Source organism: Trachurus trachurus, assembly GCF_905171665.1.
Source record: "Trachurus trachurus genome assembly, chromosome: 4".
NCBI classification, from domain to species: Eukaryota; Metazoa; Chordata; class Actinopteri; order Carangiformes; family Carangidae; genus Trachurus; species Trachurus trachurus.
Window position 1 is genome coordinate 29,412,629 of NC_139898.1, and position 23,420 is coordinate 29,436,048.

Consider the following 23,420-nt stretch of genomic DNA (forward strand, 5'->3'; position numbering starts at 1 on the left):
AAACCACCTCAGTGTAGTTTCGCAGCTCCTCTCTCAACTTCTCTCTGGAGCTCTAGCAGCAATAGATCAATGAGCCAATGAGAGGAGAGGAGGCTCTGATCCTCTCCTCTGATTGGCTGACCGTTCCAATAAAAATATAGCAGGTCTCAGGTAAAGCCGAAGATATTTTTTATTTGCTAGAAAACAAACACTGCAACGTTAGCTTGTCTTCTGTACCTCTCGGTCACCTCTAGATGCTCCTCTCTTTCTTCTTCTTCATCTCAATATCTTTCTCGTCTTTTCCAGATCTTTCCAGGTCTGATTCTGTCCGACATCAAACCGGCCAAGAGGATGAAGTTCAAGACGGTGTGCTACCTGCTGGTGCAGCTCATGCACTGTAGGAAGATGTTCAAGGCCGAGATTCCCTTCTCCAACGTCATGACCTGCGAGGACGACGACAAGGTGTGTATATACTGTATGTGTGTGTATGTATGTATAAGTGACATTCGTAGGTTCTTCACACAGAAATAGGTCACTTGACTTGCATGCATGCGTGCACCACTACTGTACAGAGTAGATATGGATATTTCTGGGTTACAGAGTAAAAAAAAAATCCCTTTAATGGGTTTGTATGTCCATTTGTGATGGAGCAAAATCCAGCTTGGATTCATAATCTGCTACACACACACACACAAACACACTCCCAGTAATCTGGATTTCTAGATTTTCAGCATCGTAAGCGCTACAGTATGCCTGCATTACAACTACTTGTTGAGAAGTAAGCCAGTGGAATAGATATTATGAGAAACTTTTCATCTAAAGTCGTTGCTCTTAATCTCTCAGAGTGTGTGTTTCGGTGTGTGTTGCGATGTATCGGTGCTTATGCATCTGCCAAATGATGTTTACATGTGGACAGGAGGATTGATTTGTTCTTGTTGTATGTTTACGTTGTTTTTTTTTAAACCACTGTGACGCAGCAGTGAGTCAGTCCTCAGAGCTGCGGCTCGCGCGGTCGGTGTTGGGAGATGGTTGTGTTGTTGTGGCATCACAGGGTCTAGCTGTCAGAAATAGCCTGCTAGCTGTAATCCGCCCGACTGCGTGAGCTCGGCCAGGCATTAGTACTTCATGATTCTGATGAGGTTGCATTATGACTGCTGGTAATCACCCACAGCCTGGTATCATCTCCTCTAATAGCATTAGCCACATTGTTACATGATTATCCAAGTAGCCAAAATCCCAGCATTGTGACACAGGAATTTCATAATAGAATTATGACACCGCAAATTGTTTGGGTCAAGAACGTTAAAATCGTCTGATGGACGGCGGGTTGAAAAATGTTTTATTTTGATGACGTAGAGCAGCTGCTTCTGTCTGGATTCATGTCCAACCAGCTACTCAGCGCTGCCTCTTTCTAAATCGGTGCAGCTGTACTGTCGTTATTCAGTTTGTTGACAGCAGGAAAACAGCTTAGTATATTTGCTCGCTTGTTTCAATAAATTATCTGTACATGGTGGAAATTTTTCGCACATGAATTACCAAACAAATATTACAAGACAATCATTCTGACTCACACATTTATAAATCTTGTTACACAACCTGTGTCCTAAACAGTGTGAATCCCAAATGCTGATTGGTTCATATTAAAAATGTATTAAACAATGAAAACAAAAAGTCTTCATTGAGTGAGAGACAAATGGGCGACAAGGAACTGAAAGTCCATAAACACAGCACACAGAAACATGATGAATCACAAGGGAGATTCAGACAGACAGGTGAGGGGAAAAGAGACACTTAAATACACTCAGGGGGGGGCAGGTAAGGAGACACAGGTGCAACTAATTGGGGCGGGGCAGACAATCGCAAAAGGTGGGAAACACACTGGGGCAAGAAGTAAAATACTAAAAAACATTAATGTGAACTGTAATATATCAGATAACTATATTATATTAGATATTATTTGCTTAAATTGGTTTTAAATCACAGAAAAGGCAATGTAGTGCAATTATTTATCGTATACTGTCTATTATACATCCAGACATGTCTGAAATTTAATTTTCTCTGCTGCAATCTACTTTATTCTGTTTCCCCCCGATACAAACTCTGTACATGAAGAATGAGCCAAACCCACTGGCATGTTTATGAGAAACACATTAGGACACGAGGGACGTAAATAAGAGTAAATGACTTGTTAATATGGATGTAGAAGCTGTAGGAACAGAGCAGCGTAGGAACAGAATCATATTATGGTCTTTTGTATCAGCTCCTGTGAGACTTGAATGACTGAGTTAGAGAAACACTGTGTGTTTAATTTACTTTCATAGACGCAGGTGTAAATTTAAAGAATATTACACGATGTATTTTTAGCACAGTTGCTGCCAACTACTTTAAATTGAGAACTGTCATATTTTATTACATTGACAGTCCTTTATATCCACAAATAGGATAGGAAATGTAGCCTTCTGCAGTTGTTTGGATCATCTAAATTAAAGCCCATTTAAATATTTAACCAGCAGTCCAGACAAAGTGTTCAGTTTACTATTATGTTCACAAAAGTCTGAACCAACAAAGGCAAAGGCATTTTTTAATTTTCTCTGCTTGCACAATTAAAGGTAATGAACCTATACCCCAATGACTATAGCGATTATGGCAATAGGCAAATTTGCCAAAATGTTGAACTATGTCTTTAAGCAAATTAACATAACATATAGTCAGAATGAACACGGTAAAATCTATGTTAATCACATGCTGAGAATTATAATATAATATAAATAAATATTATAGATATAATATTATATAGTTGTTATAGTTGCTCTGAGTGTTAGAAGTAGTCACACAAGTTTCATAGGGGGACTCACTGAGCTCCCTCAGGCCTGTTTCAGGACAAATAGCCAGCCAGCAGCACACAGGAGTAATTAATTACATCAAGGCTGCACCACGTTTATCCTGACCGGTCTCCAGGCCCTGGTCATGTGAATGGTCATTGTCTTACTTGAATGGAACAGAGCCATCATATAAGTATTAATTACATCTGTGGTTTATTTGCTAAGACAAATGTGAGCTGTGAATAAAGATGTAAAGTAGAGTAATACAGCTGAGTCAAGTCTGATGATAAGGAGCTGAATGTCTCACATTGACCCTGAAATTAGACACTTGTTATCCCCAAATAAGCAATTTACAGTACTACACTGGTATGTTTCCTCTCAGTCTTACATATTTTCCACCTTCAGTTTGTTAATATGCTGCTGTTGCTGCTTCACATCTGTCCAGCAGCTAGAAAACACTCCCACATTTTTGCCTTCTTGCACCGGCACTTTGTGGCGGTATCAAAAATCAAACTCAAAATTCTTGTTATTTGTTACGGCTCGTTAACACTTTCCACCAGAGCTTTTTTTTTGGCCCAGAGCGCCTTTTTAGCTGCAGCATCCACCCAGGCTGTGCTACAGTTCACATGAAAACATGAGATTGGTTGAGTCTGAGTCATTTAAAACATATTTTTAGCCCCTTTTTCTTACAGTTGTTGTTTTTTTTATGCTTTTTAGGTTTCCTTGTTCAGTTCACATACTGTAACTGCAGGCTTAATCCAGTGTAGTTAATACAGTCTGACAGGGCTGCTGGTGTTGCTGTGGTCTTGTTTATATGAGTTACAGATACATTTTGTGTTGTATAAGTGTTGTATGGATTTACATAACTAGTGGTAAAAATATGATATAAAAGAAATAGATCAATTTGGCCCATGCTTGATTTCCTCTGGCCCAGTTCTGTGGCCCAGATCTGGCCCGTGCACAGCTTGTCTGTCAGATGCTACAGTACTTCCACATCTGGACTGATTTAAGTGCACACACCAGAAGATCTTGGACTCTGCAGCTGCAGTCGGCGCATATGTTGAACCAGATGTTTCACGGGTCATGGACTCTTCACCTTGTTCCCGCTGATGCTTATAAAGTAAAAGTTTTCATCTAAAAGAACTACTTTCATGATCACATGTGTTAAGAAAAACACGGCTTCAACACATCCCACTATAGCTGACCTGTGCAGGGACTCGTTGTGTGTTTTTTGGTGTCTCGAACAGCGGAGAGCCCTGCGCACCGCGTCGGAGAAGCTGAGGAACCGGACGTCCTTCTCGGCCACGGCGGTGCAGCACTCGCCGGGAACGCGAGTCAACCGCTACATCGGGCGGCTCATCGAGGCGCGGCAGACCGAGTCCGAGACGTCAGACCTCAACTACATCACCCTGTTCTACAAGAGCAGAGACAGGGAGCGGAGGGTGAGGACACACACACATTTACAAAGGAGAAACACAACAGAACAAATAGAGTATATACTTTCCTCATTACACATAAGGTAACGTGTCGTGACTGCGGCCCCCCTCCCCCCTGTGTCTTACTCTCTCACATAAACACACCCTACACAGTCTCTAATTCTCTTTCTCCCCTTTCTCCCTCTCTCCCACGTCTGTTGTCTGTGATGTGTGAGAGAGAGAGAGCGTGTGTGTGTGTGTGTGTGTGTGTGTGTGTGTGTGTGTGTGTGTGTGTGTGTGTATGTGTGTGTGTGAGGAATCCACCCACCCTCGCAGGAGGGGGTGCAGATAATGATTTGGGAACGTCTGAGCGGCACACGTGATATCTTTCTCCTATGTGTGCGTGGGCTGAGCCATAAAGGAGACACAGAACAGAGATGGGTTTGTGTGTGTGTGCATGTGTGTGTGCATGTGTGTGTGTGTCAGTATCTGTGAGCAATCTAGACATCCAAACCGGCAGCAGAAGATTTAAAAAGCCCGTACAAAGTAAAAGCTAGTTAACATATTTTCGACGTGTGATTGTTCAGGAAAATGCCTCCAGCTGAAAAAGAAATAAAAAAAGATACAAATTAGAATAAAGAATTTATTTACTCCCACACAACTACAGTTAAAAAAGGAAAGATTTTTTTCTTTTATAGGTTGTTTGTAGAGTTCAGGACACCGAACACCAGAAGAACGTTAGAAGTTAATACACAGTAATTATTTATCAAGGCAGGAGAAAGAGGGTATCAATCCTGCGAATGAGCAAAAGTGAAAAAGTACAGAAGCAGAGCATGTCATTTGCTCTGGAAAACTCTGATCTCTTATCTAACTTTGAGTGCTGTGATTTAAGATGGATTATAACACCCGGGGGCCAAGGTTCAGTGTGTGTTGGTTGCTGTTTTTGCATTTTGATTACTTACAATACTGTGCTCACATGGTGCATTTATATTTTACTGAATTAAATTGTACTTCTGCTGGTTTGGACAAAGCTGAAGTGGACGTTGAATTCTGCACTGTAAATGTGGAAGTGAACAGTGTGGTGAGATCTGTTCTGAAACAACATAAAAGACATAAACTTAAAGGGATAGTTCAACATTTTTGACAAATTGGCCCATTACCATAATCACTATAGTCATAGCAGTAGGTTTGTTACCTTTAATTGTCGGTGCAAGCTATTTTTAGAACGGCGGAGCAGAGCCGTGAGCTACTCAGAGCTATGCTACGGAGGCTCACCACGCTATGAGATAATAACAGAACGTTACCAGACAGAGTTGTTTAGAGGTAAATGCAGAGACTGCTTGCTGAAAAACTGCCCCCGACGGGAACGCGCATCAGCGGTTTTGCATGAATTTACCTCGAAAACAACTCCGTCTCATAACGTTCTGTTATTATCTCATAGCGTGGTGAATGTGCAGGTGACAACTTATCCACCAGAGCGTTTTGGAGTTGTTGGATTGTGTATTTGATGAGTTTGAAAATCTCATTAGCCTCCGTAGCGTAGCTCTGAGCTGCTCCGCCTTTCTAAAAATAGCTTGCACCGACAAATATAGGTAACAAACCTACTGCTATGACTATAGCGATTATAGTAATGGGTCAATTTGCCAAAATGTTGAACTATCCCTTTAAAATAAAATAGACTGTAAAAAGAGACCATGGTTGAGTATTACTCATTTTCCCTGAGAGCGGCTCACTTCTTTGGTTCATTAACGCTCTTTGGTTGTGACAATGAATGTGTGAAATAACTGCAATTAGATTTAATACAAACATTTATAGATGATGTTCACTTTTTTAATCTAAAGTTTTACCTACTTTATTAACAACAGGGCCCAGCGCTCGAGTTAATGACAGGATACTGTACTGTCTTGTGAGATTAATCTGCAGCTGGAGATTGAAGCTAACACACACATCACGTTACCACGCTCCAACTAACTGTTAGACGTCAGCAAAAAAGAAAAGAAGATTACCAGCAGATACTGTGTGTTTTAAAAAAAGCTGAAGAGAAATTTTGCTGCAGCAGCTTTTTTTTTTAACCTCAAGACCAACGGGGCCTCGACAGCTGATTTTGAGTTTGTGATAATTTGTGGTTTCTCATCCATCTGTCCTTTTTTTTCTCTTTATATCACTGGGTCTTATTCATGAGGGTAAGACAGAGCGTGAGAACAGCAGGTGGAATTAGATGCTGTGTTTGAGGCTGAGTGTAAAGGTGAAGCTCCTTTTGACACCACCAACCACAGGGATAAGGTCATGGGATGTGTCTCTGGGCTCTGGGGATAGTTTTCTTCTTATTCTTCTTTGCATTCCAAGCTGCATACGATCACAATGCCTCATCAGAGCTGGTTTTTGGAGATGTCCTGCAAACCCAAAACCTCTTTGTCTTGGGTAGTTTTTTCAGTGCAGAACATAAAAAAGATCATTGCATACATCCCTCAATAGAATCAGACAGAGGAGTTACTGCACATAAAACCAGAAAGGCTTCCCCCTTACATTTTTATTTATAATGCATTGCCATTATACCGTTATGTTATCTTTGTCCACGCTGAAATGCCATAATATGATGCATTTAGAGACTTGACATGGTTGGGACACTCTGCAGGTCTGCCAAGAAAAGGTGCAGTAATAGGCAGCAGAGCCTGGGTGTCAAAAAAGCTGATAGTTTGATCCAACCTTATACTGTAATATAATAATAAACTGAAAGAAAAACAACAAAAACGTGAAAACAATTCACATAAAACTGATTCCCAGAGACTTGTGTGCATATTAGCTGCAGCCTGCAGAAGCATTTTCCAGCAAGGGAGGGAACAGTCACTCTCTACATTTAAATTAACAGATGGACGCTTGGATGCTTCTTATAATGACATATTCTCTCTGTTTTGTCCTCTCTCAGTATCACCAGGTGTACGACGACCATTTCATCAGCGCGGTGGTTCTCTCTCTGATCCTCGCTGCTCTGTTTGGCCTTATCTATCTGCTAATGATCCCACAGTAAGTACACACATACACACACCTACCCACACACACACTCACACTCACTTACCCACATTTGCAGTTTGCCCGTTCGTGTAGCATAATTGGATCGATCCTGCCAAGCTGCAGTGAGACAATTAGACAGGAAGGTGTTTTCACTGCGGTCAGTGGAAAAGTGGGAAAGCCCTCCTCACTCTGGTCTCTCCTCTCGGCTCTCAGGGGGATGCTGGTGCTGCTGCTGCTCGTGCTGTGCGTGTGTTTCCACGTGGCCTGTGTCATGTACCTGCATCTCACCAGCGTTCAGGTAAGACTCCCAGGCTTGTGTGTCTCCGATACTGAGGGTACACACCAGTTTGATTTATGGAAGAAGTAAAGAAACAAAGAGTTGGGCAATTACTAGACAGTCAGTGGCTTGTGGATGATGAAATATGACCAGGAACAGATTGTTTTTTTGTCTATAAAACATCAGAGAATTGTGAAAATCCAGCACTGCACATTTTATAAGACAAGCCAACATCTTTTATAGTATTCGACCACCAGTGTAAAACTCAAAGATATTCAGTTTACAACAGTACAAAACAGAGAAAAGCAATAAATCCTCACACATTTTTTGGTAGAACTACTGAATATCGGCCATTTTTGAATGCTAAATTACTTTTATCAGTAGAGTAGTCATTTGTTTTCTGTCACTGAGCTTACAACTTAAAGAGGAACTAACTATGCGGGATTTGTAGCTTAACTATGCTACATTTTTACCTTAATTTAACAGCTTTGGAGTAATTGTGATGGTTTAACAAATGGCTTAACTTGTTACAGGGAGAATGGAGGCTCTTTGCCTTCCATGTAGTGTGTCACTTATTTTGTGTTTATGACAGATAAGACTACACAAATATGTACGTCATAACATCGTATATCATATATAACGTTATGCCTTTTGGATAAAGCCAAGCTCAATAATATTTCCCACTTCTTTCAGTCTTTATGCTAAGCTAAAATAAACTAATGGCCTGCTAGCTCAAGCTTCTTATTTACCACCCAGACAGACATAAAAGTGGTATTAAAGTATATTTCACCTCGAAAATCACGAGAACATTTGTGTAAATATGCTGCAGCCTTTTCTTGTGAATAAATACGTCTCATTCAGAAAACTGAGCGCGTTTGTTTATCAGCCTCCAATGGGCTGTAAGAAAACACAAAAACACTACGCAATACACCATTCGAGTGCAGTTTTACATAACCATTACTACAAGGAAGGCTTTTGCACCGTGGTTTGCTTTTATATCCACTGTGCTGGATCATAAACTCTGATGAGGAGGCTGTATACACGCACCGTATATGGTACCGGTGCTATTTGCTTATATTACTTTTATGTCATGAACGTCTGAGGAATGAAATTTTGCACACAAGTGGACAGTGTGCAGGTTTTTTTTTTTTTTTTGTGCCTTTCACAGATGTTGACTGACTGTGACATACTTACCAGTGAGGTGGGAGTGACCGTGACGACTGCCGTGCGCTGTGACTCATCCCGCTCATACCCTCTTATATGACACTGTGGCATCATGCTACATTGAACTGTCATCATACCCTTTAAGCGTCTCCTCTAATAGGTCCCTGCCCATAATGAGCCACGCCACAAAATGATGCCCATTTCATTTCCACTCCTGGCTAATGATGTGTCCAAAAAACGCTATTGAGGTAGATAAACAGGTGCTTCATTTACTGACTCCATCTACCCCTCCCCTTCCCCGTCTCGTTCCTCTGGTTTTTAGTGCCAACCCGGCTGCCTCACCATCCAGATCCGAACAGTGCTGTGTGTGTTCCTCGTTCTGCTCACCTACTCCGTCACCCAGGCCTGTGTGGTAAGTCTGTGTGTTGAGTATCATTCAAAACTGACTCAAATAGCTTTACAGAGCAATTTAAGAAAAAGAAAAGCTGGGTGTTGCAATTGCAAATCATTATGAACTGCTTAAATACACAAAATAGAAGGAGTTAAATATGTGGTGTTATATAATGGATTATAACCCTGTGTAAAACAGTGATAATAAAAGAATAGAGTGAACAAAACAGCACACAAAAAAAGAAGCTCTTGAGTGAGATGAGTTAGAAACACTGTCATGGTTTCATTGTTCATCCAGCAGACTGTATGGTTTACATGTCTCTGCAGCACATCGGCTGTGCAGATAACACATCACAGCGGAGCAGATGGTGCTGCCGAGTCTCTGAAGAGTACAACACTCATTGTTCAAGTGTAAAATACCCATTAAAATATTTTAAACGCAAATTGGCTGGTGTCAGCGTCGGCCTCAGAACTCAGTCAGGATCCAGGCTCTGTGTATATCTGTGTGTGTGTGTTTGACTACTGTGAATGATGTGTAAAATACAGTGCAGCAGCAGCAGCAGCAGTGACAGGATAACAGTCTTAGCTACAACATTTGATAATGATGGGAAGGCTACAGTCACTTTGAGCTAACATTAGCATGCTAACAAACTTGCTAATACACTCATATTTAGCAGGTTTAATGTTTAAAGTTCACCATATTTATTTAGCTCTTTAGCATGTTAACATTAATCACAATAGGAATGCTAATATGCTCCAGGTACAGTATAATATGTTAGCTCTTGTGAATGCTAAAGAGCATATATGAATGATATTTGAAGCATTCACTTGACAACACTATTGATCTGTTCACAACTAACACCATCATAAGTTAATTTGTCTGATTTCCTGCAAAGAAAAAGATATTAGCTTAGCATACAGATTAGAAACAGTGGGAAGCAGCTCTGATAGTTGCTTTTGTCTTGTTACCTAAATATATTACACAAATAAGATAACTATATGAAATTATCACTGGATAACTAAATTTTACTAACTGCACATTGGTGGGCTGTGGTTTTAAAGGGGACATATTATGGAAATATCACTTTTAGGGTTGCCTTCAGTGAGAATGTGAGAATTGACAAAAAAAAATCCGTAGATTGAAATGTGGTTTTACGAGCTGTTCCCTCAGTTGTCTGACAATGACGTCATTAGTTTTCGAATTTGCATAATGCCACCCCTACCTGTGAGTAGCGGTACCAGTAAAGGGGGCGGGGTGAGCAGTGGCTCATTTTGAGTTTAAAGGGACAGGCACTGAAACCAGCCGTTCTGAACAGGGTTGTTCTGAGCAGATTAAAAGAGCTGTGATGTTGATCTTTGGGATATTTTGCTTGAAGCATGTCACAGACATGAATTTAAGACACTTGGTAACTATTTTAATTTGTGGAAAAGGGGCAGAATACGTCTCCTTTAAGTTTAGGATTAACCATTTCATGCCCTCCCTCAGGTGGGATGTGTGCCTTGGGGTAAAGTTGGGATGAACTCCAGCTCCTTGATGGACGACGTCCCTGCAGACCTGCTCGGCATCGAACCCTCCAACAGCACGGCGGTGGACAGAGCGTGTCCCAACATGGCGTACGCCCTTCTGTCCTGCGTGGCCGGCACCCTCACCATCATCCCCTACCTCAGAGTGTCCTCGCTCCCCAAGATCGTCCTGCTGCTCCTCCTCTCTGTCGCCTACAGCGTCATCATGGAGACCAGCGGCTATCGGCAAGCTGTGGGGTGAGACTGATGTGTTGGTTAATAAGTAAAAGATTGTTTATGAGCACTGCAAGTAGAGGTTTTTTTTTATTATTCTCTGTCTTATTCTGTTGATTATTGGCCCATTATTATTACCCTCATCTCTTAAAATGTGCGGTTTTGTCCAATTTATAGTCCAAGCATTTAAGATAGAAACTAGAACCTGCAGAACAAACTTTTAAATTTATTTTTTCATCATTTGCCTGTTACTGAGCTGCTTTCTCGTCTTTACATCACAATTATTGACCTATAAGTTATCAATAAAAGTCTTGTATGTGTAATTTCCAGTGGTGGTTTTCTCCACACGCGAGGTTACGACCCGGTGCTGGCAGTCCTGTTGTTTTCTGGAGCTCTGGCTCTTCATTCAAGACAACTGGACCTGAAGCTGCGGCTCGACTACCTCTGGGCTACTCAGGTGTGTATTTCCACATCCAGAGTTTTTTATTTGGTTGTTCTTTCTAATTCAGTCATAAAGCATCATTAAGGTTGGAAGAAATGGAAGAGTTCAGACCTTATCTGAGCTTTACGTTTTTAGTCTTTCTCTTTAGCAGACACAGGAACAAACATATTGGTCTATCTGCGTCATTATCAGAGTGAATGTTCTCGTTTTCCTCTGTTGGTTTCAGTCGTAGCATCCAGTTTTAGTTCGACTCCAGTTGTGATAATGAACATCATGATGTGTGCAGTTTGTATTTTTACATCCAATGCTTGTGCAATGCAATGCAATGCAAAAAAAATCTTCTTATCAAGTTATTTTTGTCTTTATTTGAGTTACATAAGGGGCGGCAGCAGCTCAGGTGGTGGAACAGTTTATCATATTCACAGGGTTTGTACTTAAGTCGCTGCTGCCTCATAGTTACATGTCAACGTGTCCTCGCACATTAACCAAAAACTAAATTACTGCCGTTTGGTGCAGGAAGTTATTTTGTATAAAAGCTTCAGCCTGACCAGTGACAATGAGGATGATTGTGTGGACTCATCACAAAATGCACCTTAGTTATTGGAGCAGATCTGCTCATGTCTCTGTAATGTCACTGTGTTCTTAAGAAATACACCGACACCTGAACTCTTCCTGTCGTCTCAGGTAAAAGTAGAAAAATCAGTAGAAATCACTTCAGTGCGACCATGTCTGCTCTAACGCAGGTCGGTCGTTAGCTGTAGAGATGGTGGTTTACTCCCTGACTCCTCCCGTTGAAGTATCTTTAGGCAAAGACGCAGAATCTCTTTGAGTGTGAAGCAGAAAACTCAGCTGCTCTGGATAAAAGTGTCTGTACATAATATATGCCGTTTCATGGCAGTGCAGCAATATTTCAACCTGTTTTTTAAAGTCACGTTTCATGTTTTTTTTAAGGTTCTAGTTTGTGTCTTGTTCATGCAGATATGTTGTTACTGTTTTTTAAATTTAGCTCTTAAACATCAAATTAGTATCAGCCTTATTGTCAGAGCAAGTCTTGATTATTCTGTATAATTTTCCTGCGTTGTTTACAGTGTGTTGATGCATTAGTCTGTATGTTATTGTTGTTAATAGTATGTGTGTGTGTTCATGCTGCAGTAGTGATTATATGAAGTTGACAGTTCCTTCTGCTATGTAAATAGGTTTATTCATTCATTTTTTATATCTCTTTTGTGTGTTAAACTCACTCTGATGTCTTAACATAATGTTATTCACCCCCCAAAAATTAAAACTCAATATTAAATATTCATCAAACAGGTTGCAATATTATTGCACTGGCAGTTAAGTTTCAGTTTTAGGCAGAAATGTGTTTGATATGAGGCGTTCTTCCTGTGTGATTGTGTTGTGTAGTTGTGTGTTTACATGCACAGTCTTGTTGTACAGTCCCAGTGGCTCATGAAAGTGTTTCTATTTTAAGAATGACAGTGAACGTTTGTCTTGTTTGCAAATCATTATCTCCCTCTAGTGATAAGGACGAGTAATTACATCTGAGCTCATTGTGGCTCTGAGCTACAATGAAGAGGGATTGTGTTTCCACCACAGGGCATCAGTTTCATATCTCTCCTCTTCCTCCTTCTCCTCCTTCTCCTTCTTCTTCTCCACCTGTCCATCCCGTCCAGGCGGAGGAGGAGCGAGACGACATGGAGAAGGTGAAGCTGGACAACAAGAGGATCCTGTTCAACCTGCTGCCGGCTCATGTGGCTCAACACTTCCTCATGTCCAACCCCAGGAACATGGTGAGAATCCCACAGTCGTGTCCGGGCTCGTCCAACAGGGATCATCATCGGTCTGACAAGGAGTTTAAAAGCCTGTGAAGTCGGCACAGGCCTCAAAACAGGAGGTGCTGCTCCACCGATTTGTAGGTCAAACGACAGCTGGAAAAAATACACTTTGTAGACGTCTAAGCCAGTGGTTCCCCCTCTCTCCACTCTCTCTTTATGTTTCACCTGTTACCTGTTAGTTAAAAGAGGTTTTATGTCAGAATCTAACTTTTACAACAAAAAGCAAAAAATAGAGAAAAGTCTGAAAACAGTAGCAGCAGAATTTCCCCTTTTTGTGATGCCATATTTCAAATGTTTTAATTATATTCAAAGCATTATTGTTCCATGTTTATTATTATCTCCTAATTATATATACGTATATATATATATAGGAACCTCAATTCCAGACCAGTTCGTGGCTGCTCAGGTTTAATGAGACTCTCGGCTTATTATCTGCTGGTTAGATAGATACTGATTAGATTCACCCTGACCTGAGATTGAATGATGCAACCACTGACATCAACAGGTCTTTAAAGCTCTAAACTAAAGCACTGCATGTTGAAACATCCATAATATTAATATACATCACTGCTCGATTGTCTCCCTTATATGACAGTGAGAGTGCACTGGTATGAAAGTAAAAGACAACACATGGCATAATGTTTTTTGGTAGTCATAAATTAACATGATAAAACATTGCACTAACTACTATAGAAGGATTTTAACGATTTCACTGAAGTTTCACATCTGTATTTTCTGCTGCCGTCACAAAATATATTTGGTGTTAGTATCAATAACAGATTCTTCTTCAACACGTGTTGATGATGTAGATTTGTTTTCTATTCTATTCACCATCATTATAAATAAGATACAGAGTCCGGTGATGATAGAGTGAATGATTCCTGAGCAGGTGGAGGTAACGTTGTGTTTGTCTGGATCTAGTCTAGTGGATGATTAAGCTCCAAAGTTGTGAGATGTGTGATGTCAGTAGCTGAGGTGAGTGTTACAGGAACAGCCATGTGCAGATCGTTAGTTTTTCATTGCACCTTTTCAATCTTCCCGGCTTGTTGCCCCAAAAATCTGTCATTTCTGCACATTTGTTGACCCATAAATCAGAGAATCAGTTGTTATCAGCTGATGTGATGTCTGATCTTACGTCTTAAACGTCACGTCAAGCTGATTAATTTGATTTAGTAGTCGCTGGCATTGTAGTCCTGCCGTATTATGAAAGACACTCTCTCGGTGTCCGTGTGGTGTTCGGCTCTCAATGTGGGAAAATACCCTCTCTTAAGGACAATGGCTCTGCTTCCCTGAACATGTGTTGTGGTGTTAAAATGGAAGTGTGAGCTGTCTGTATCCACTGATTGATGAACATCCCCTCCACTGATCTCGGTTCCTTCCTCGCCCCCCTACCCCCCTACCCCCTCTCCATCCCTTTCACCCCCTGGCTGAGGAAGTGATGAAAACATACATCCTTTGGCCTGCGGACCAGGAAATGCACAGCCCCTCATGAGGACAAGCTTGGTTTGTAAACAGTAGAAGCTGTGTGTCCAGATTCTTTATGCTGCGAAATCAAAGTATGGACATTTTAATATCCATTTAATCTTATGTTAATGTCACCAGCTGTATTTATATTCCTATTTATATTTACACGACACATTCGGAAACGAAACTAAGATGCAAAGCCACACTTAATGTATTTATTTTGTAATTTCATGCAACCATATGCATTCTTTTTGCAGCAAGAAAACGTTTCTTTAATTTTAGTTCTTATTTTTATCTCCTGCTACATATAGGATATACATACAGTTTTGTATGTTATTGCAAGGAAACAAGTCTCTTTTCTTTCTATCATCTCACATAATGAAGACCCATATTCACTGGGACGATGCTGCTATAATTGAAATGTTTATGTGTGAGGAAATAGAACAAAACTATAAAAATGATCAGGACTCAGCTTTGATGTTGCAGAGCCAGAACTGAGCCTATTTAGCATATTAATGTGAAACAATTGTAGCATAATGAGCCCGAGAGCAGGACGATGGTTTACTAAATATACAAATATACAAATTAGCAGATGTAGGATTGTTCCAGATTTCCCTTTCCTACATTTCCCACAATGCAGCTTGACTCTTTACCTCAGGCCCTGTCTTCCAGGTGAATGCCCCCGTTTTTCTAAACTCTGTGTCCCGAGGTTGTGACGTAGATGTCCCGTTAAACATTGACCTCAGGCTCGTATAACCCCCGATGACTCACAACTGACACAGAAAACGTTACACAACTGAGCGTTGTAGAGATCAAACACCCATGTTTATCTTCTGCACATAAAAACATATCTGTAGTTTCCTCTAAAACAGGTTTTTTTTATGTGGAGCAGACGTCACCGAGCATGCTCAGGACTCTTACGCCGAACATGTGGGACACTATGGAGCAATGCATCAGTCACTCAGATGCAGCAGCATGACAGTGGAGGTCCAGGCCAGAGCAGCTATACGTACATTATGACACATCTGCAGGCTGTGGCCGCACAGACGGCGCGGGCTAGTCGGTGAAATTCATTGTTGGTTTTGGTCTTTTCATGGTTTTCGGTAACAATAATAAAAAGATAAAGCTGTTCCTATCCCTCAACAATCAACGGGCTGTGCATCAGACGATGCAGTGATCATCTGAGGCTCAGACTAGTAAACACTGGGGACAGGAAGTATGTTTCCGGCACATTGGTGACCCCACGGAGCGGCAGTGTATAGAAAGGCTTCCTCTCTTTCCTCTGGGCTAAAGTTCACCCATACACTGTATTCATAACACAACGCAGTGGGACTCTGCTGCCTGGAATTCAAAGTTTCACTGCTCCAACACAACATTTACCTGCTATTAGACCGCGCTGTATCTGACCACAGCGCATGAGCAGCTTTTCACAGCAGCGTGCAGAACTTTGTTTGCTCTATTTCTTGTTTTTATTGTTTGCTGAGCATCATTTTATGAACATCAGTTCACCCAACACAAACATACACATACACATATATTTCACACACAGCCCTTCCATAGCTCTGGTTTTATTTGTCCAGATTTTGATAAGTTTCTGCAGTAGCATCAGATCAGTGCTTCAACTGGAGCCAGAAAAGTCCCAGTGCTCTGCTCCGACTGCATCCTGATGTTAAGTTTCTGAATGACCCAGAATTAGAACCAGCAGCATCTTATGTAAAATGCACTTTTATCAAAATTCACACGTGGATACACTTCATGGATTTATCGTCTTTAATGACTTAGAATAGAATAGAATAGAATAGAATAGAATAGAATAGAATAGAATAGAATAGAATAGAAGCTTTATAGTCTTCAGATACAATAAAATTGGAGATGCTACTCCTAATGGTGCATAAACACAATGCATATACATAAATAGAATTAATTAATAATAAAAAAGCAGCAGTCATCTCATCCAAACACACTTGAAGAGAAACTCCATGTGAAACACATTTTCTAAAGGAACTGTAAAAAATATATTGGTTTGACATATTGGTCTAAAGGAAGAAAAACAAGTCCAGCAGAAGTTCACCATATGCAATAAGAGAGTTCACAGATGTCGAAGCAGTGAAACATTAAATCCAACATTAATGCAGCCGACATCAGTTTCCCTGTTAATCCACAGAAGATCATAAAAAAGGGGACTTTTTCCTCCAGTGGAAAGAGAAGTTCAGATGAAAATAGTGTATGTTGAGGTCTGTGGATTCTGGAAAGAGGTGATGACGTTGGGATGAAACGTCTCAGACCAAACAGGAAACCACCGGAGCTTCTTCATTTGTCATCATCATCAACATGATCTGTTAAGCTCGCCGGCTTTTTGTAGCTTTCAACAGCTTCTCACTGTCTTCTTCAGCAGGTGGAGTCGGCTCAGGTGTCTTCATACACATCAACCACAGTAACAGACTCTGTCCGCTGCATCGGCCTCCCTGTTGTTACATTTCCACCAGGATCAAGTTGTAGACAGTACCTGTGAACACTGCAGACTTCTGATTGATGGGAGAGAATCGTAACCACTGCATTGTCTTAATATGAGATCTATAGTGTCATATTTCTATTAGTTGTTGTTTTATACTTTTATAATGCCAGGATAGTGCAGATGCTTCTCTTTTTGGTCCTCGGCTGTTCATGAGGGTATGAAGTCAGAGTTTTGCAATCAATTGAATTTTGATCGTGACTTCAGTTTTGGTTTAAGTAAAACTTATATAATGAGGAAAAAACTATTATTTTTAGACATCTGCCAAAGACACACTGTATAATTCAACTCTTCATTCAACAAATTACTACAATGGAACATAGGTTTTTTTATTTTTATTTTATCTTAAGGAGACCTCAAAACATTTAATGGGAAGGGTACTGGGGGGAAATTTCAAAGTACAAGGAAGTTCTCAGTTACATTGGTGTACAGAAATGGCCGTTTGTCCTGTTTGTCGCACCTCCTTCCACAAGTTTTCACGAGTTGCCGCACGAGTTTACCCGAGTAAGGAAAACTAATTTGATTGGTCGTTTTCAAGCGGGCGGGATATTCAATGTTTGGGGCGAGACCGAGCTCGGTGTGTGTGTGTGTGTGTGTCTCAGACGTTTGATTGATGGATGACGGATCCTGATATCACTGGCTGATGAATCGTGAGCAACATGACGCATAATTTGTGCGCCTACATTATACAATGTGGAAAAAAACTACCCCACTTTCACCCCGGATTTACTCAAAAATAGAATTTTGCACAAAGTTTGGGCTACATCGTCTGATAGAAGAGTGATTACACTAATGTTAAGACCCACAGTGGGCTCAAATTCAATTTTCTTTTCTGAACACCTTTAATGAATGCACCATGGCCAAAGTCAAAGACACAATCAAGTAAATAATTGTGATTTCAATATTGACCAAAGCAATCATTAATTATGATATTTGTTCTATAATGGAGCAGCCCTATGTGAAGTTGAAGGTGACATCATGATATGTTTGAGCTGATGCTGATCTGCTGCCTGGTAAAAGTGAGTAGAGTGGAGTCGGGTCGGGACCATGTGATTGAAAAAGGCTGTGATGAACTTTGGTCACATGGTCCGATCACTTTCTTTCACTCATTCAGATGCGATGAAGCCTCAGCCGACTTTATCCAGTGAAGAAGACAGTGAGATGTGGTTGAAAGTGCTGGGTGCAGTTCTGACATGACATGAGATTATTTAGTTACACACTGTTTCCAGCACTTTCATACTCAAACATTGATTTGCAATTTGGGTGAACTGATTCTTTGAATTTTTTGTCCTTCACAAAACAGCATTTCTTGTTATAGTGCAGCTAAACCAACCACTAACTAAACCAAACCTCATCATCCCCTTCAGGACTTGTACTACCAGTCCTACGCTCAGGTCGGAGTCTTGTTTGCCTCCATCGCCAACTTCAACGACTTCTACATCGAGCTGGACGGGAACAACATGGGAGTCGAGTGTCTGAGGCTGCTCAATGAGATCATCGCCGACTTTGACGAAGTGAGTGACGCTCGCCGCCCGTAAATCTTTTTCCGTTTTTTTATTTTTTTAACGTCTGGCTGTGGGGAGGCCGGAGGTGAAGCTCTGGTGCAACGTGACGTCCTTAGTGTCACTTTCAAAGACTGAGGGTTTAGAAAATACTGTGTTTATTGATGTAGGATAATAAGCATTGGTCACGGTTGGGAAACTTCTTCAAAATAGGGAATAACTCACAGATGACTTTTGGCCTGCGTGAATCTATAATCAGCAACATAAAGCATTAATTTACTCAAACACGCAGTCGGTTTTAAATTGCATTTGGATTCGTTTTCCAACACAGCCTATAAAGTATATGAAGATACACTGAAATATGTCGTAGTGGTGATATTTTCCTCCTGTTTTCATCCCTCCTCTCTTCTCCTTCCTCCTCCAGCTGATGGATAAAGAGTGCTACAGGGACATCGAGAAAATCAAGACCATTGGCAGCACATACATGGCTGCAGTAGGGCTGGTTCCTACAACTGGCTCCAAGGTGCACATGCAGTGGCTATATTTAGACTCCTTTATATGAGTTGTGTGTGTGTGTTTGTTGTGTATTTGCACGTTTTGAAACTGTTCAGAGTGCACACAGCGTTTTCCAGGTATAGTCGTTGTCTGGGTGTTGATATTTTCTAACACCGTCACGTTTTCGCTCCACAAATCCTCTGCGAGGGATTACCGGCCCCCGTGGCGTCAGCATATTCTACATTCATGTTAGTTTCTTTAAATCCTGCAAAGCTGACAAACAAAAGAGCTCTTTCTGCAACTTCTGCAGAACTTTTACGCCAAAAAAAAAAAGAAAACGTCACCTGTCAGTCACAGCGGCAGAGGTTTGACTTTGAGGAAAACCCCTGCTGCGTTCTTTTGTGGCAGCCATAGATAAATAATGGGTTATATAAAGGGATAGTTCACCCAAAATTGAAATTTCACTCATTATCTACTTACCCTCATGTCGACTAAGGGCTGGGAGAAGTTTCAGAGTCCTCCGTGGCTTCTCTGAGTTATAGGGGGTCTCGGCATAGCAGTGCATGTCCATATAACAGTTGCAAATGGATACCAATTGTCAGCCCTTAGTCGACATGAGGGTGAGTAGATAATGAGTGAAATTTCAATTTTGGGTGAACTATCCCTTTAACCATCAATCTCAGGCTAATATCACTCTCTGCTTCAGCTTGTTACATGCATACTCATGTGTGATCTTGATATTTGTGTTTTTTTTGTTGATTTGCAGGCAAAGAAGTCCATCGCCTCACATTTATGCACAGTGTCCGACTTCGCCATCGAGATGTTCGACGTCCTGGACGCCATCAACTACCAGTCTTACAACGACTTTGTCCTGAGAGTGGGTAAGCGAAAAGAAAAAAAAAAAAAAAAAAAAGGACAAACACACATATTGGTTCTATATAAACATCGGCGTCAGAGCTCCTGACCTATTGCACTGGACGCTGTCGATGCTCAGTGCCGGTAAGTGTGGTAAGGAAATGCATCACAGAAAGAGCGCTCCCCTCCAGGAAGCTCGTCACAGCGAGACCTGAAGTTCTGGGTTCCATTGTGTTGGGTATCCTGTGGGGAGCCTTCGACAGGAGCCCTTGTTTAATCCCAGTGTAACCTGGTGTACACAGTGCCATCCTGTCTGCAGACGGCGTGGGGCTCCATGTGTAAAAAACTGCAAATGTTTGTCTGCGCCGCGAAAAAACCCAACTTTGCAGAAAAAAAAATACAACTTTTGGTAATTCGCGTGAGACGATGACATTTCCAGAAAGTGCAGAAAAACAAACCCTGGTCAGGTTTGGCCTTCATGTGCCCAGAGCTGCAGAGCTGTGGCTGAAAAGGCTGCAGCTGTATCTTTGGTTTTCAGTGACTCATCATCACAGTGGTGCAATTAGTGGTATTTTTTTTTATTTTTGCTTCTCTTGCAAATCTAAGTCTTAATTTAGACGTCAATATCAGCATCAATAGGATCGATGCTAAGAAATAAAAAGACAGATCTAGATGAAGGAACGCCACCTTCAGCTACATCATTCATTCATCATGACATCAATATCAAAACAGCCAATCAAAAAACCACAGTGCCATGTTTGATGACCAGCTCTCCTCCTCTCTCCTCTGATGCATCTGTCTTTCTGTCACACTTAGTGAATAGATATAGTGTTAAATATTTACACTCAGGTTTCTACCGCACTGATGCTACTGATGCAAGCTACTGATAAAAGTGTCAAAGTAAAAAGAAATATCATTCTCAGCCTAGATCAAGTTGTGTGTGCAGAAATCCCCTTCTAAATTGAGAGTTTTTACCCACAACACGTTTTAAATTTATCACCAAAATCAGTCCTGTGTTTTAACGTGCAGTAATTCAGTAATAAAAAAGAAAACATAGAAGCCAAATATGGCAAAATATTCAATAATAATGAAAAATAATTAGATAATCACCTCATAAATCATTTCACAAAGCAGTCTGTCAGATATCATAGTCGACTCTCTGGTTGCCTGTACTCCAGGTATCAACGTGGGCCCGGTGGTGGCCGGTGTGATCGGAGCCAGGCGGCCTCAGTACGACATCTGGGGGAACACGGTGAACGTAGCGAGCAGGATGGACAGCACCGGAGTACAAGGAAAGATACAGGTACAGCACAGCACTGCACCCACTCTACATCTGTCTTCGTCTTCTGTTTAATCTCTTCATTTAACCACATAAGTTTCTCTTTGAGAATCTGGTTTTAAAGACAATATAAAACCAGCATTATGACAAGACATGGAACACAGACATAATAATGACATATAAAAGGAAAAACTGCAGTGAAAGTTGAAAAAGAAAATAAGTCTGGCCTTGTTTGCATTGTGTTGCATCTTTTTTTTTTTTTTAGCTTTGTTTTGTTTAGCTTAGCATAAAGAAGCTATAGCAGGAGGTCTGACACTCAGTGGTCTGACAATTCCCCTCAAAACACAACTTGTAAACAACATTTACACTGATGTTTGTGTTTAGATAGTGAGCTTATGAGATATTGGTAGGCAGATGCCAGGGCTCCACCTTACAATGTTTGGTCACTCACTCACGAGAACTTTTCCAGCAACAGGTTTCACAAACCAGTCCTGATAAACTGTGAACTAACCTTTATTATGTTATACTATCTTTGTAATCTTTATCCCTCGTAAAGTGCAGTGTAAATAATCAGTTGCCTTCAGGTTCATCTTAAAACTCGCCCATCGCTGCCTCTTTAAAGGTCCAGTGTGTAATATTTGGCAAAGATTATTGGTAAAATCGGAATATACAACCCATGAATATATTTGTATAAGTGTAGAATCTCTATAAAATAAGATAAAATTTGTTTGGTTTTCGTAGCCTTATAATTATTCTTTTATATACAGTACATATAGCAAGGGTCTTGCTTTAGAGAGCGTTGCCATCTTGCACCGCCATGTTTGCATGGCAGCCCAAATGGAAAATACAGCCAGTCAGAGAGCACGTTTCACGAGCAGACATACTGTATCGTTAAATGGTTTAGATCCTCATCTCATCGCTCCATGCTCCTGAAATACTCCAAACAAGTTTTTTGTCCTCGGAGGCCACCGTCACTTTGCCGACGGGAGGGGTGAGCGCTGCAAACTAGAATCTGAACTCTCGATATCACGGTTTTCCCCCCATTTTACACACTGGACCTTTAATGCTTCAAGCCTCAGAAGTCTTGATGCTAAGATGAGCTAACCCCCCCCTCATATATTAAACATACAGAGTCAATCTTATCATCTAATTAAAAAGATAATTAGCATGTTCCTCAAAAGACCAGATCCTTCTTGTCATGTACAGATGTGGAATTGGTATCAAACTTCTTATTTAACTTGGAAGAGCATCTTATCATCATCATCTCGTGTTTCCAGGTGACGGAGGACGTTTACCGTCTCATCACCGACCACTACAACTTCACCTGCCGAGGCCAGGTCAGCGTGAAGGGCAAAGGTCAGATGCTCACCTACTTCCTGGAGGGGCGCAGACAGGGCGTCAGGCTGTCCCACACCCCCGGCGTCGCCGAGCGCCGGTCCAGCGCCTTCGCCCACGGCAGCGTGTGCACCAGACTGAGCCCGGCTCCCACCGTCGCCACCTACACCACCGCCGTCAGGACGCCGAGCCCCAGCGTGGCCAAGCCCACCGCCTCCACCAGCACCACCAGGTACCTTCCCTCCGCCCCCACGGCGATGGTGTGACGGATGCTGTCTCCGTTGGCAACCGTGGAAAACAATGACAAACGCTGCTGACACGATGGCAGTAGCAGAGAGAGAGATTGTTTTAAAGCAGAAGTAAGCAGAATATTTGTGTTAATCTAAGTCTTAAATAGTTATATCTTCCGACAGCAATCACTTATATAGAGTGTTTGGTCTGAAACACGGGTCTGTCAGTCACTCTGCTCTGCTGTAAGCCGAGGAGAAAACTTTCCTTGTGTCCTACAACCTTTATCCAATGAGGAGAGAGAGAGCGGCATAAAGGGGCGGTCCTCTCTGTGTGTGCAGCCAAGGGATGCGCGTGAATGTGGTGACGTAGGGACGAGGGCGGGGACTGCTAACTCCATCTGCTGACAGGAAGTTAGCCAAAACGACGGGATCGCTTACTTCTGTTTTAAGGAAGAGGAAAGGAAAAGTTGCTCTCCACTCTTCTCCTTCTTTGTCTTCTTCGTCTTCTGCTGCTGTCTGTGCAGCACACGGAGGCTGAGACACTGATCGTCCAATGGGAGGCCGGGACCGAAGGCGGCGGCGGCTTCGATCAGCCTCTCCCTCCCTCCTCTTCGCCCTGTTTGAGCCCCGTTTGTTGTTTCACACCCACTGGGTGTCAAGAACAGGATGCAGCAT

General features: G+C 41.6%; 1 protein-coding gene across 2 annotated transcripts in view; it reads left to right on the plus strand.

Moving 5' to 3' along the window:
* The window catches only part of adcy1a (adenylate cyclase 1a), a gene marked incomplete at both ends in the record, with an annotated part of 48,572 nt that extends 25,791 nt beyond the window's left edge, over positions 1–22,781 (plus strand). The window contains 13 exons of one of the 2 annotated variants that reach the window (XM_083969789.1): positions 286–441; positions 4,049–4,243; positions 7,143–7,240; positions 7,442–7,526; positions 8,992–9,081; positions 10,546–10,820; positions 11,127–11,253; positions 12,912–13,028; positions 18,417–18,563; positions 18,976–19,074; positions 19,813–19,927; positions 21,080–21,204; positions 22,458–22,781. In XM_083969789.1, coding sequence (XP_083825915.1) covers positions 286–441; positions 4,049–4,243; positions 7,143–7,240; positions 7,442–7,526; positions 8,992–9,081; positions 10,546–10,820; positions 11,127–11,253; positions 12,912–13,028; positions 18,417–18,563; positions 18,976–19,074; positions 19,813–19,927; positions 21,080–21,204; positions 22,458–22,781 — 1,953 coding nt within the window. The remainder of the gene's footprint in view (positions 1–285; positions 442–4,048; positions 4,244–7,142; positions 7,241–7,441; positions 7,527–8,991; positions 9,082–10,545; positions 10,821–11,126; positions 11,254–12,911; positions 13,029–18,416; positions 18,564–18,975; positions 19,075–19,812; positions 19,928–21,079; positions 21,205–22,457) is intronic. The other variant, XM_083969790.1, reaches the window with a different exon arrangement.
* Between the last annotated feature and the right edge of the window lie 639 nt (positions 22,782–23,420).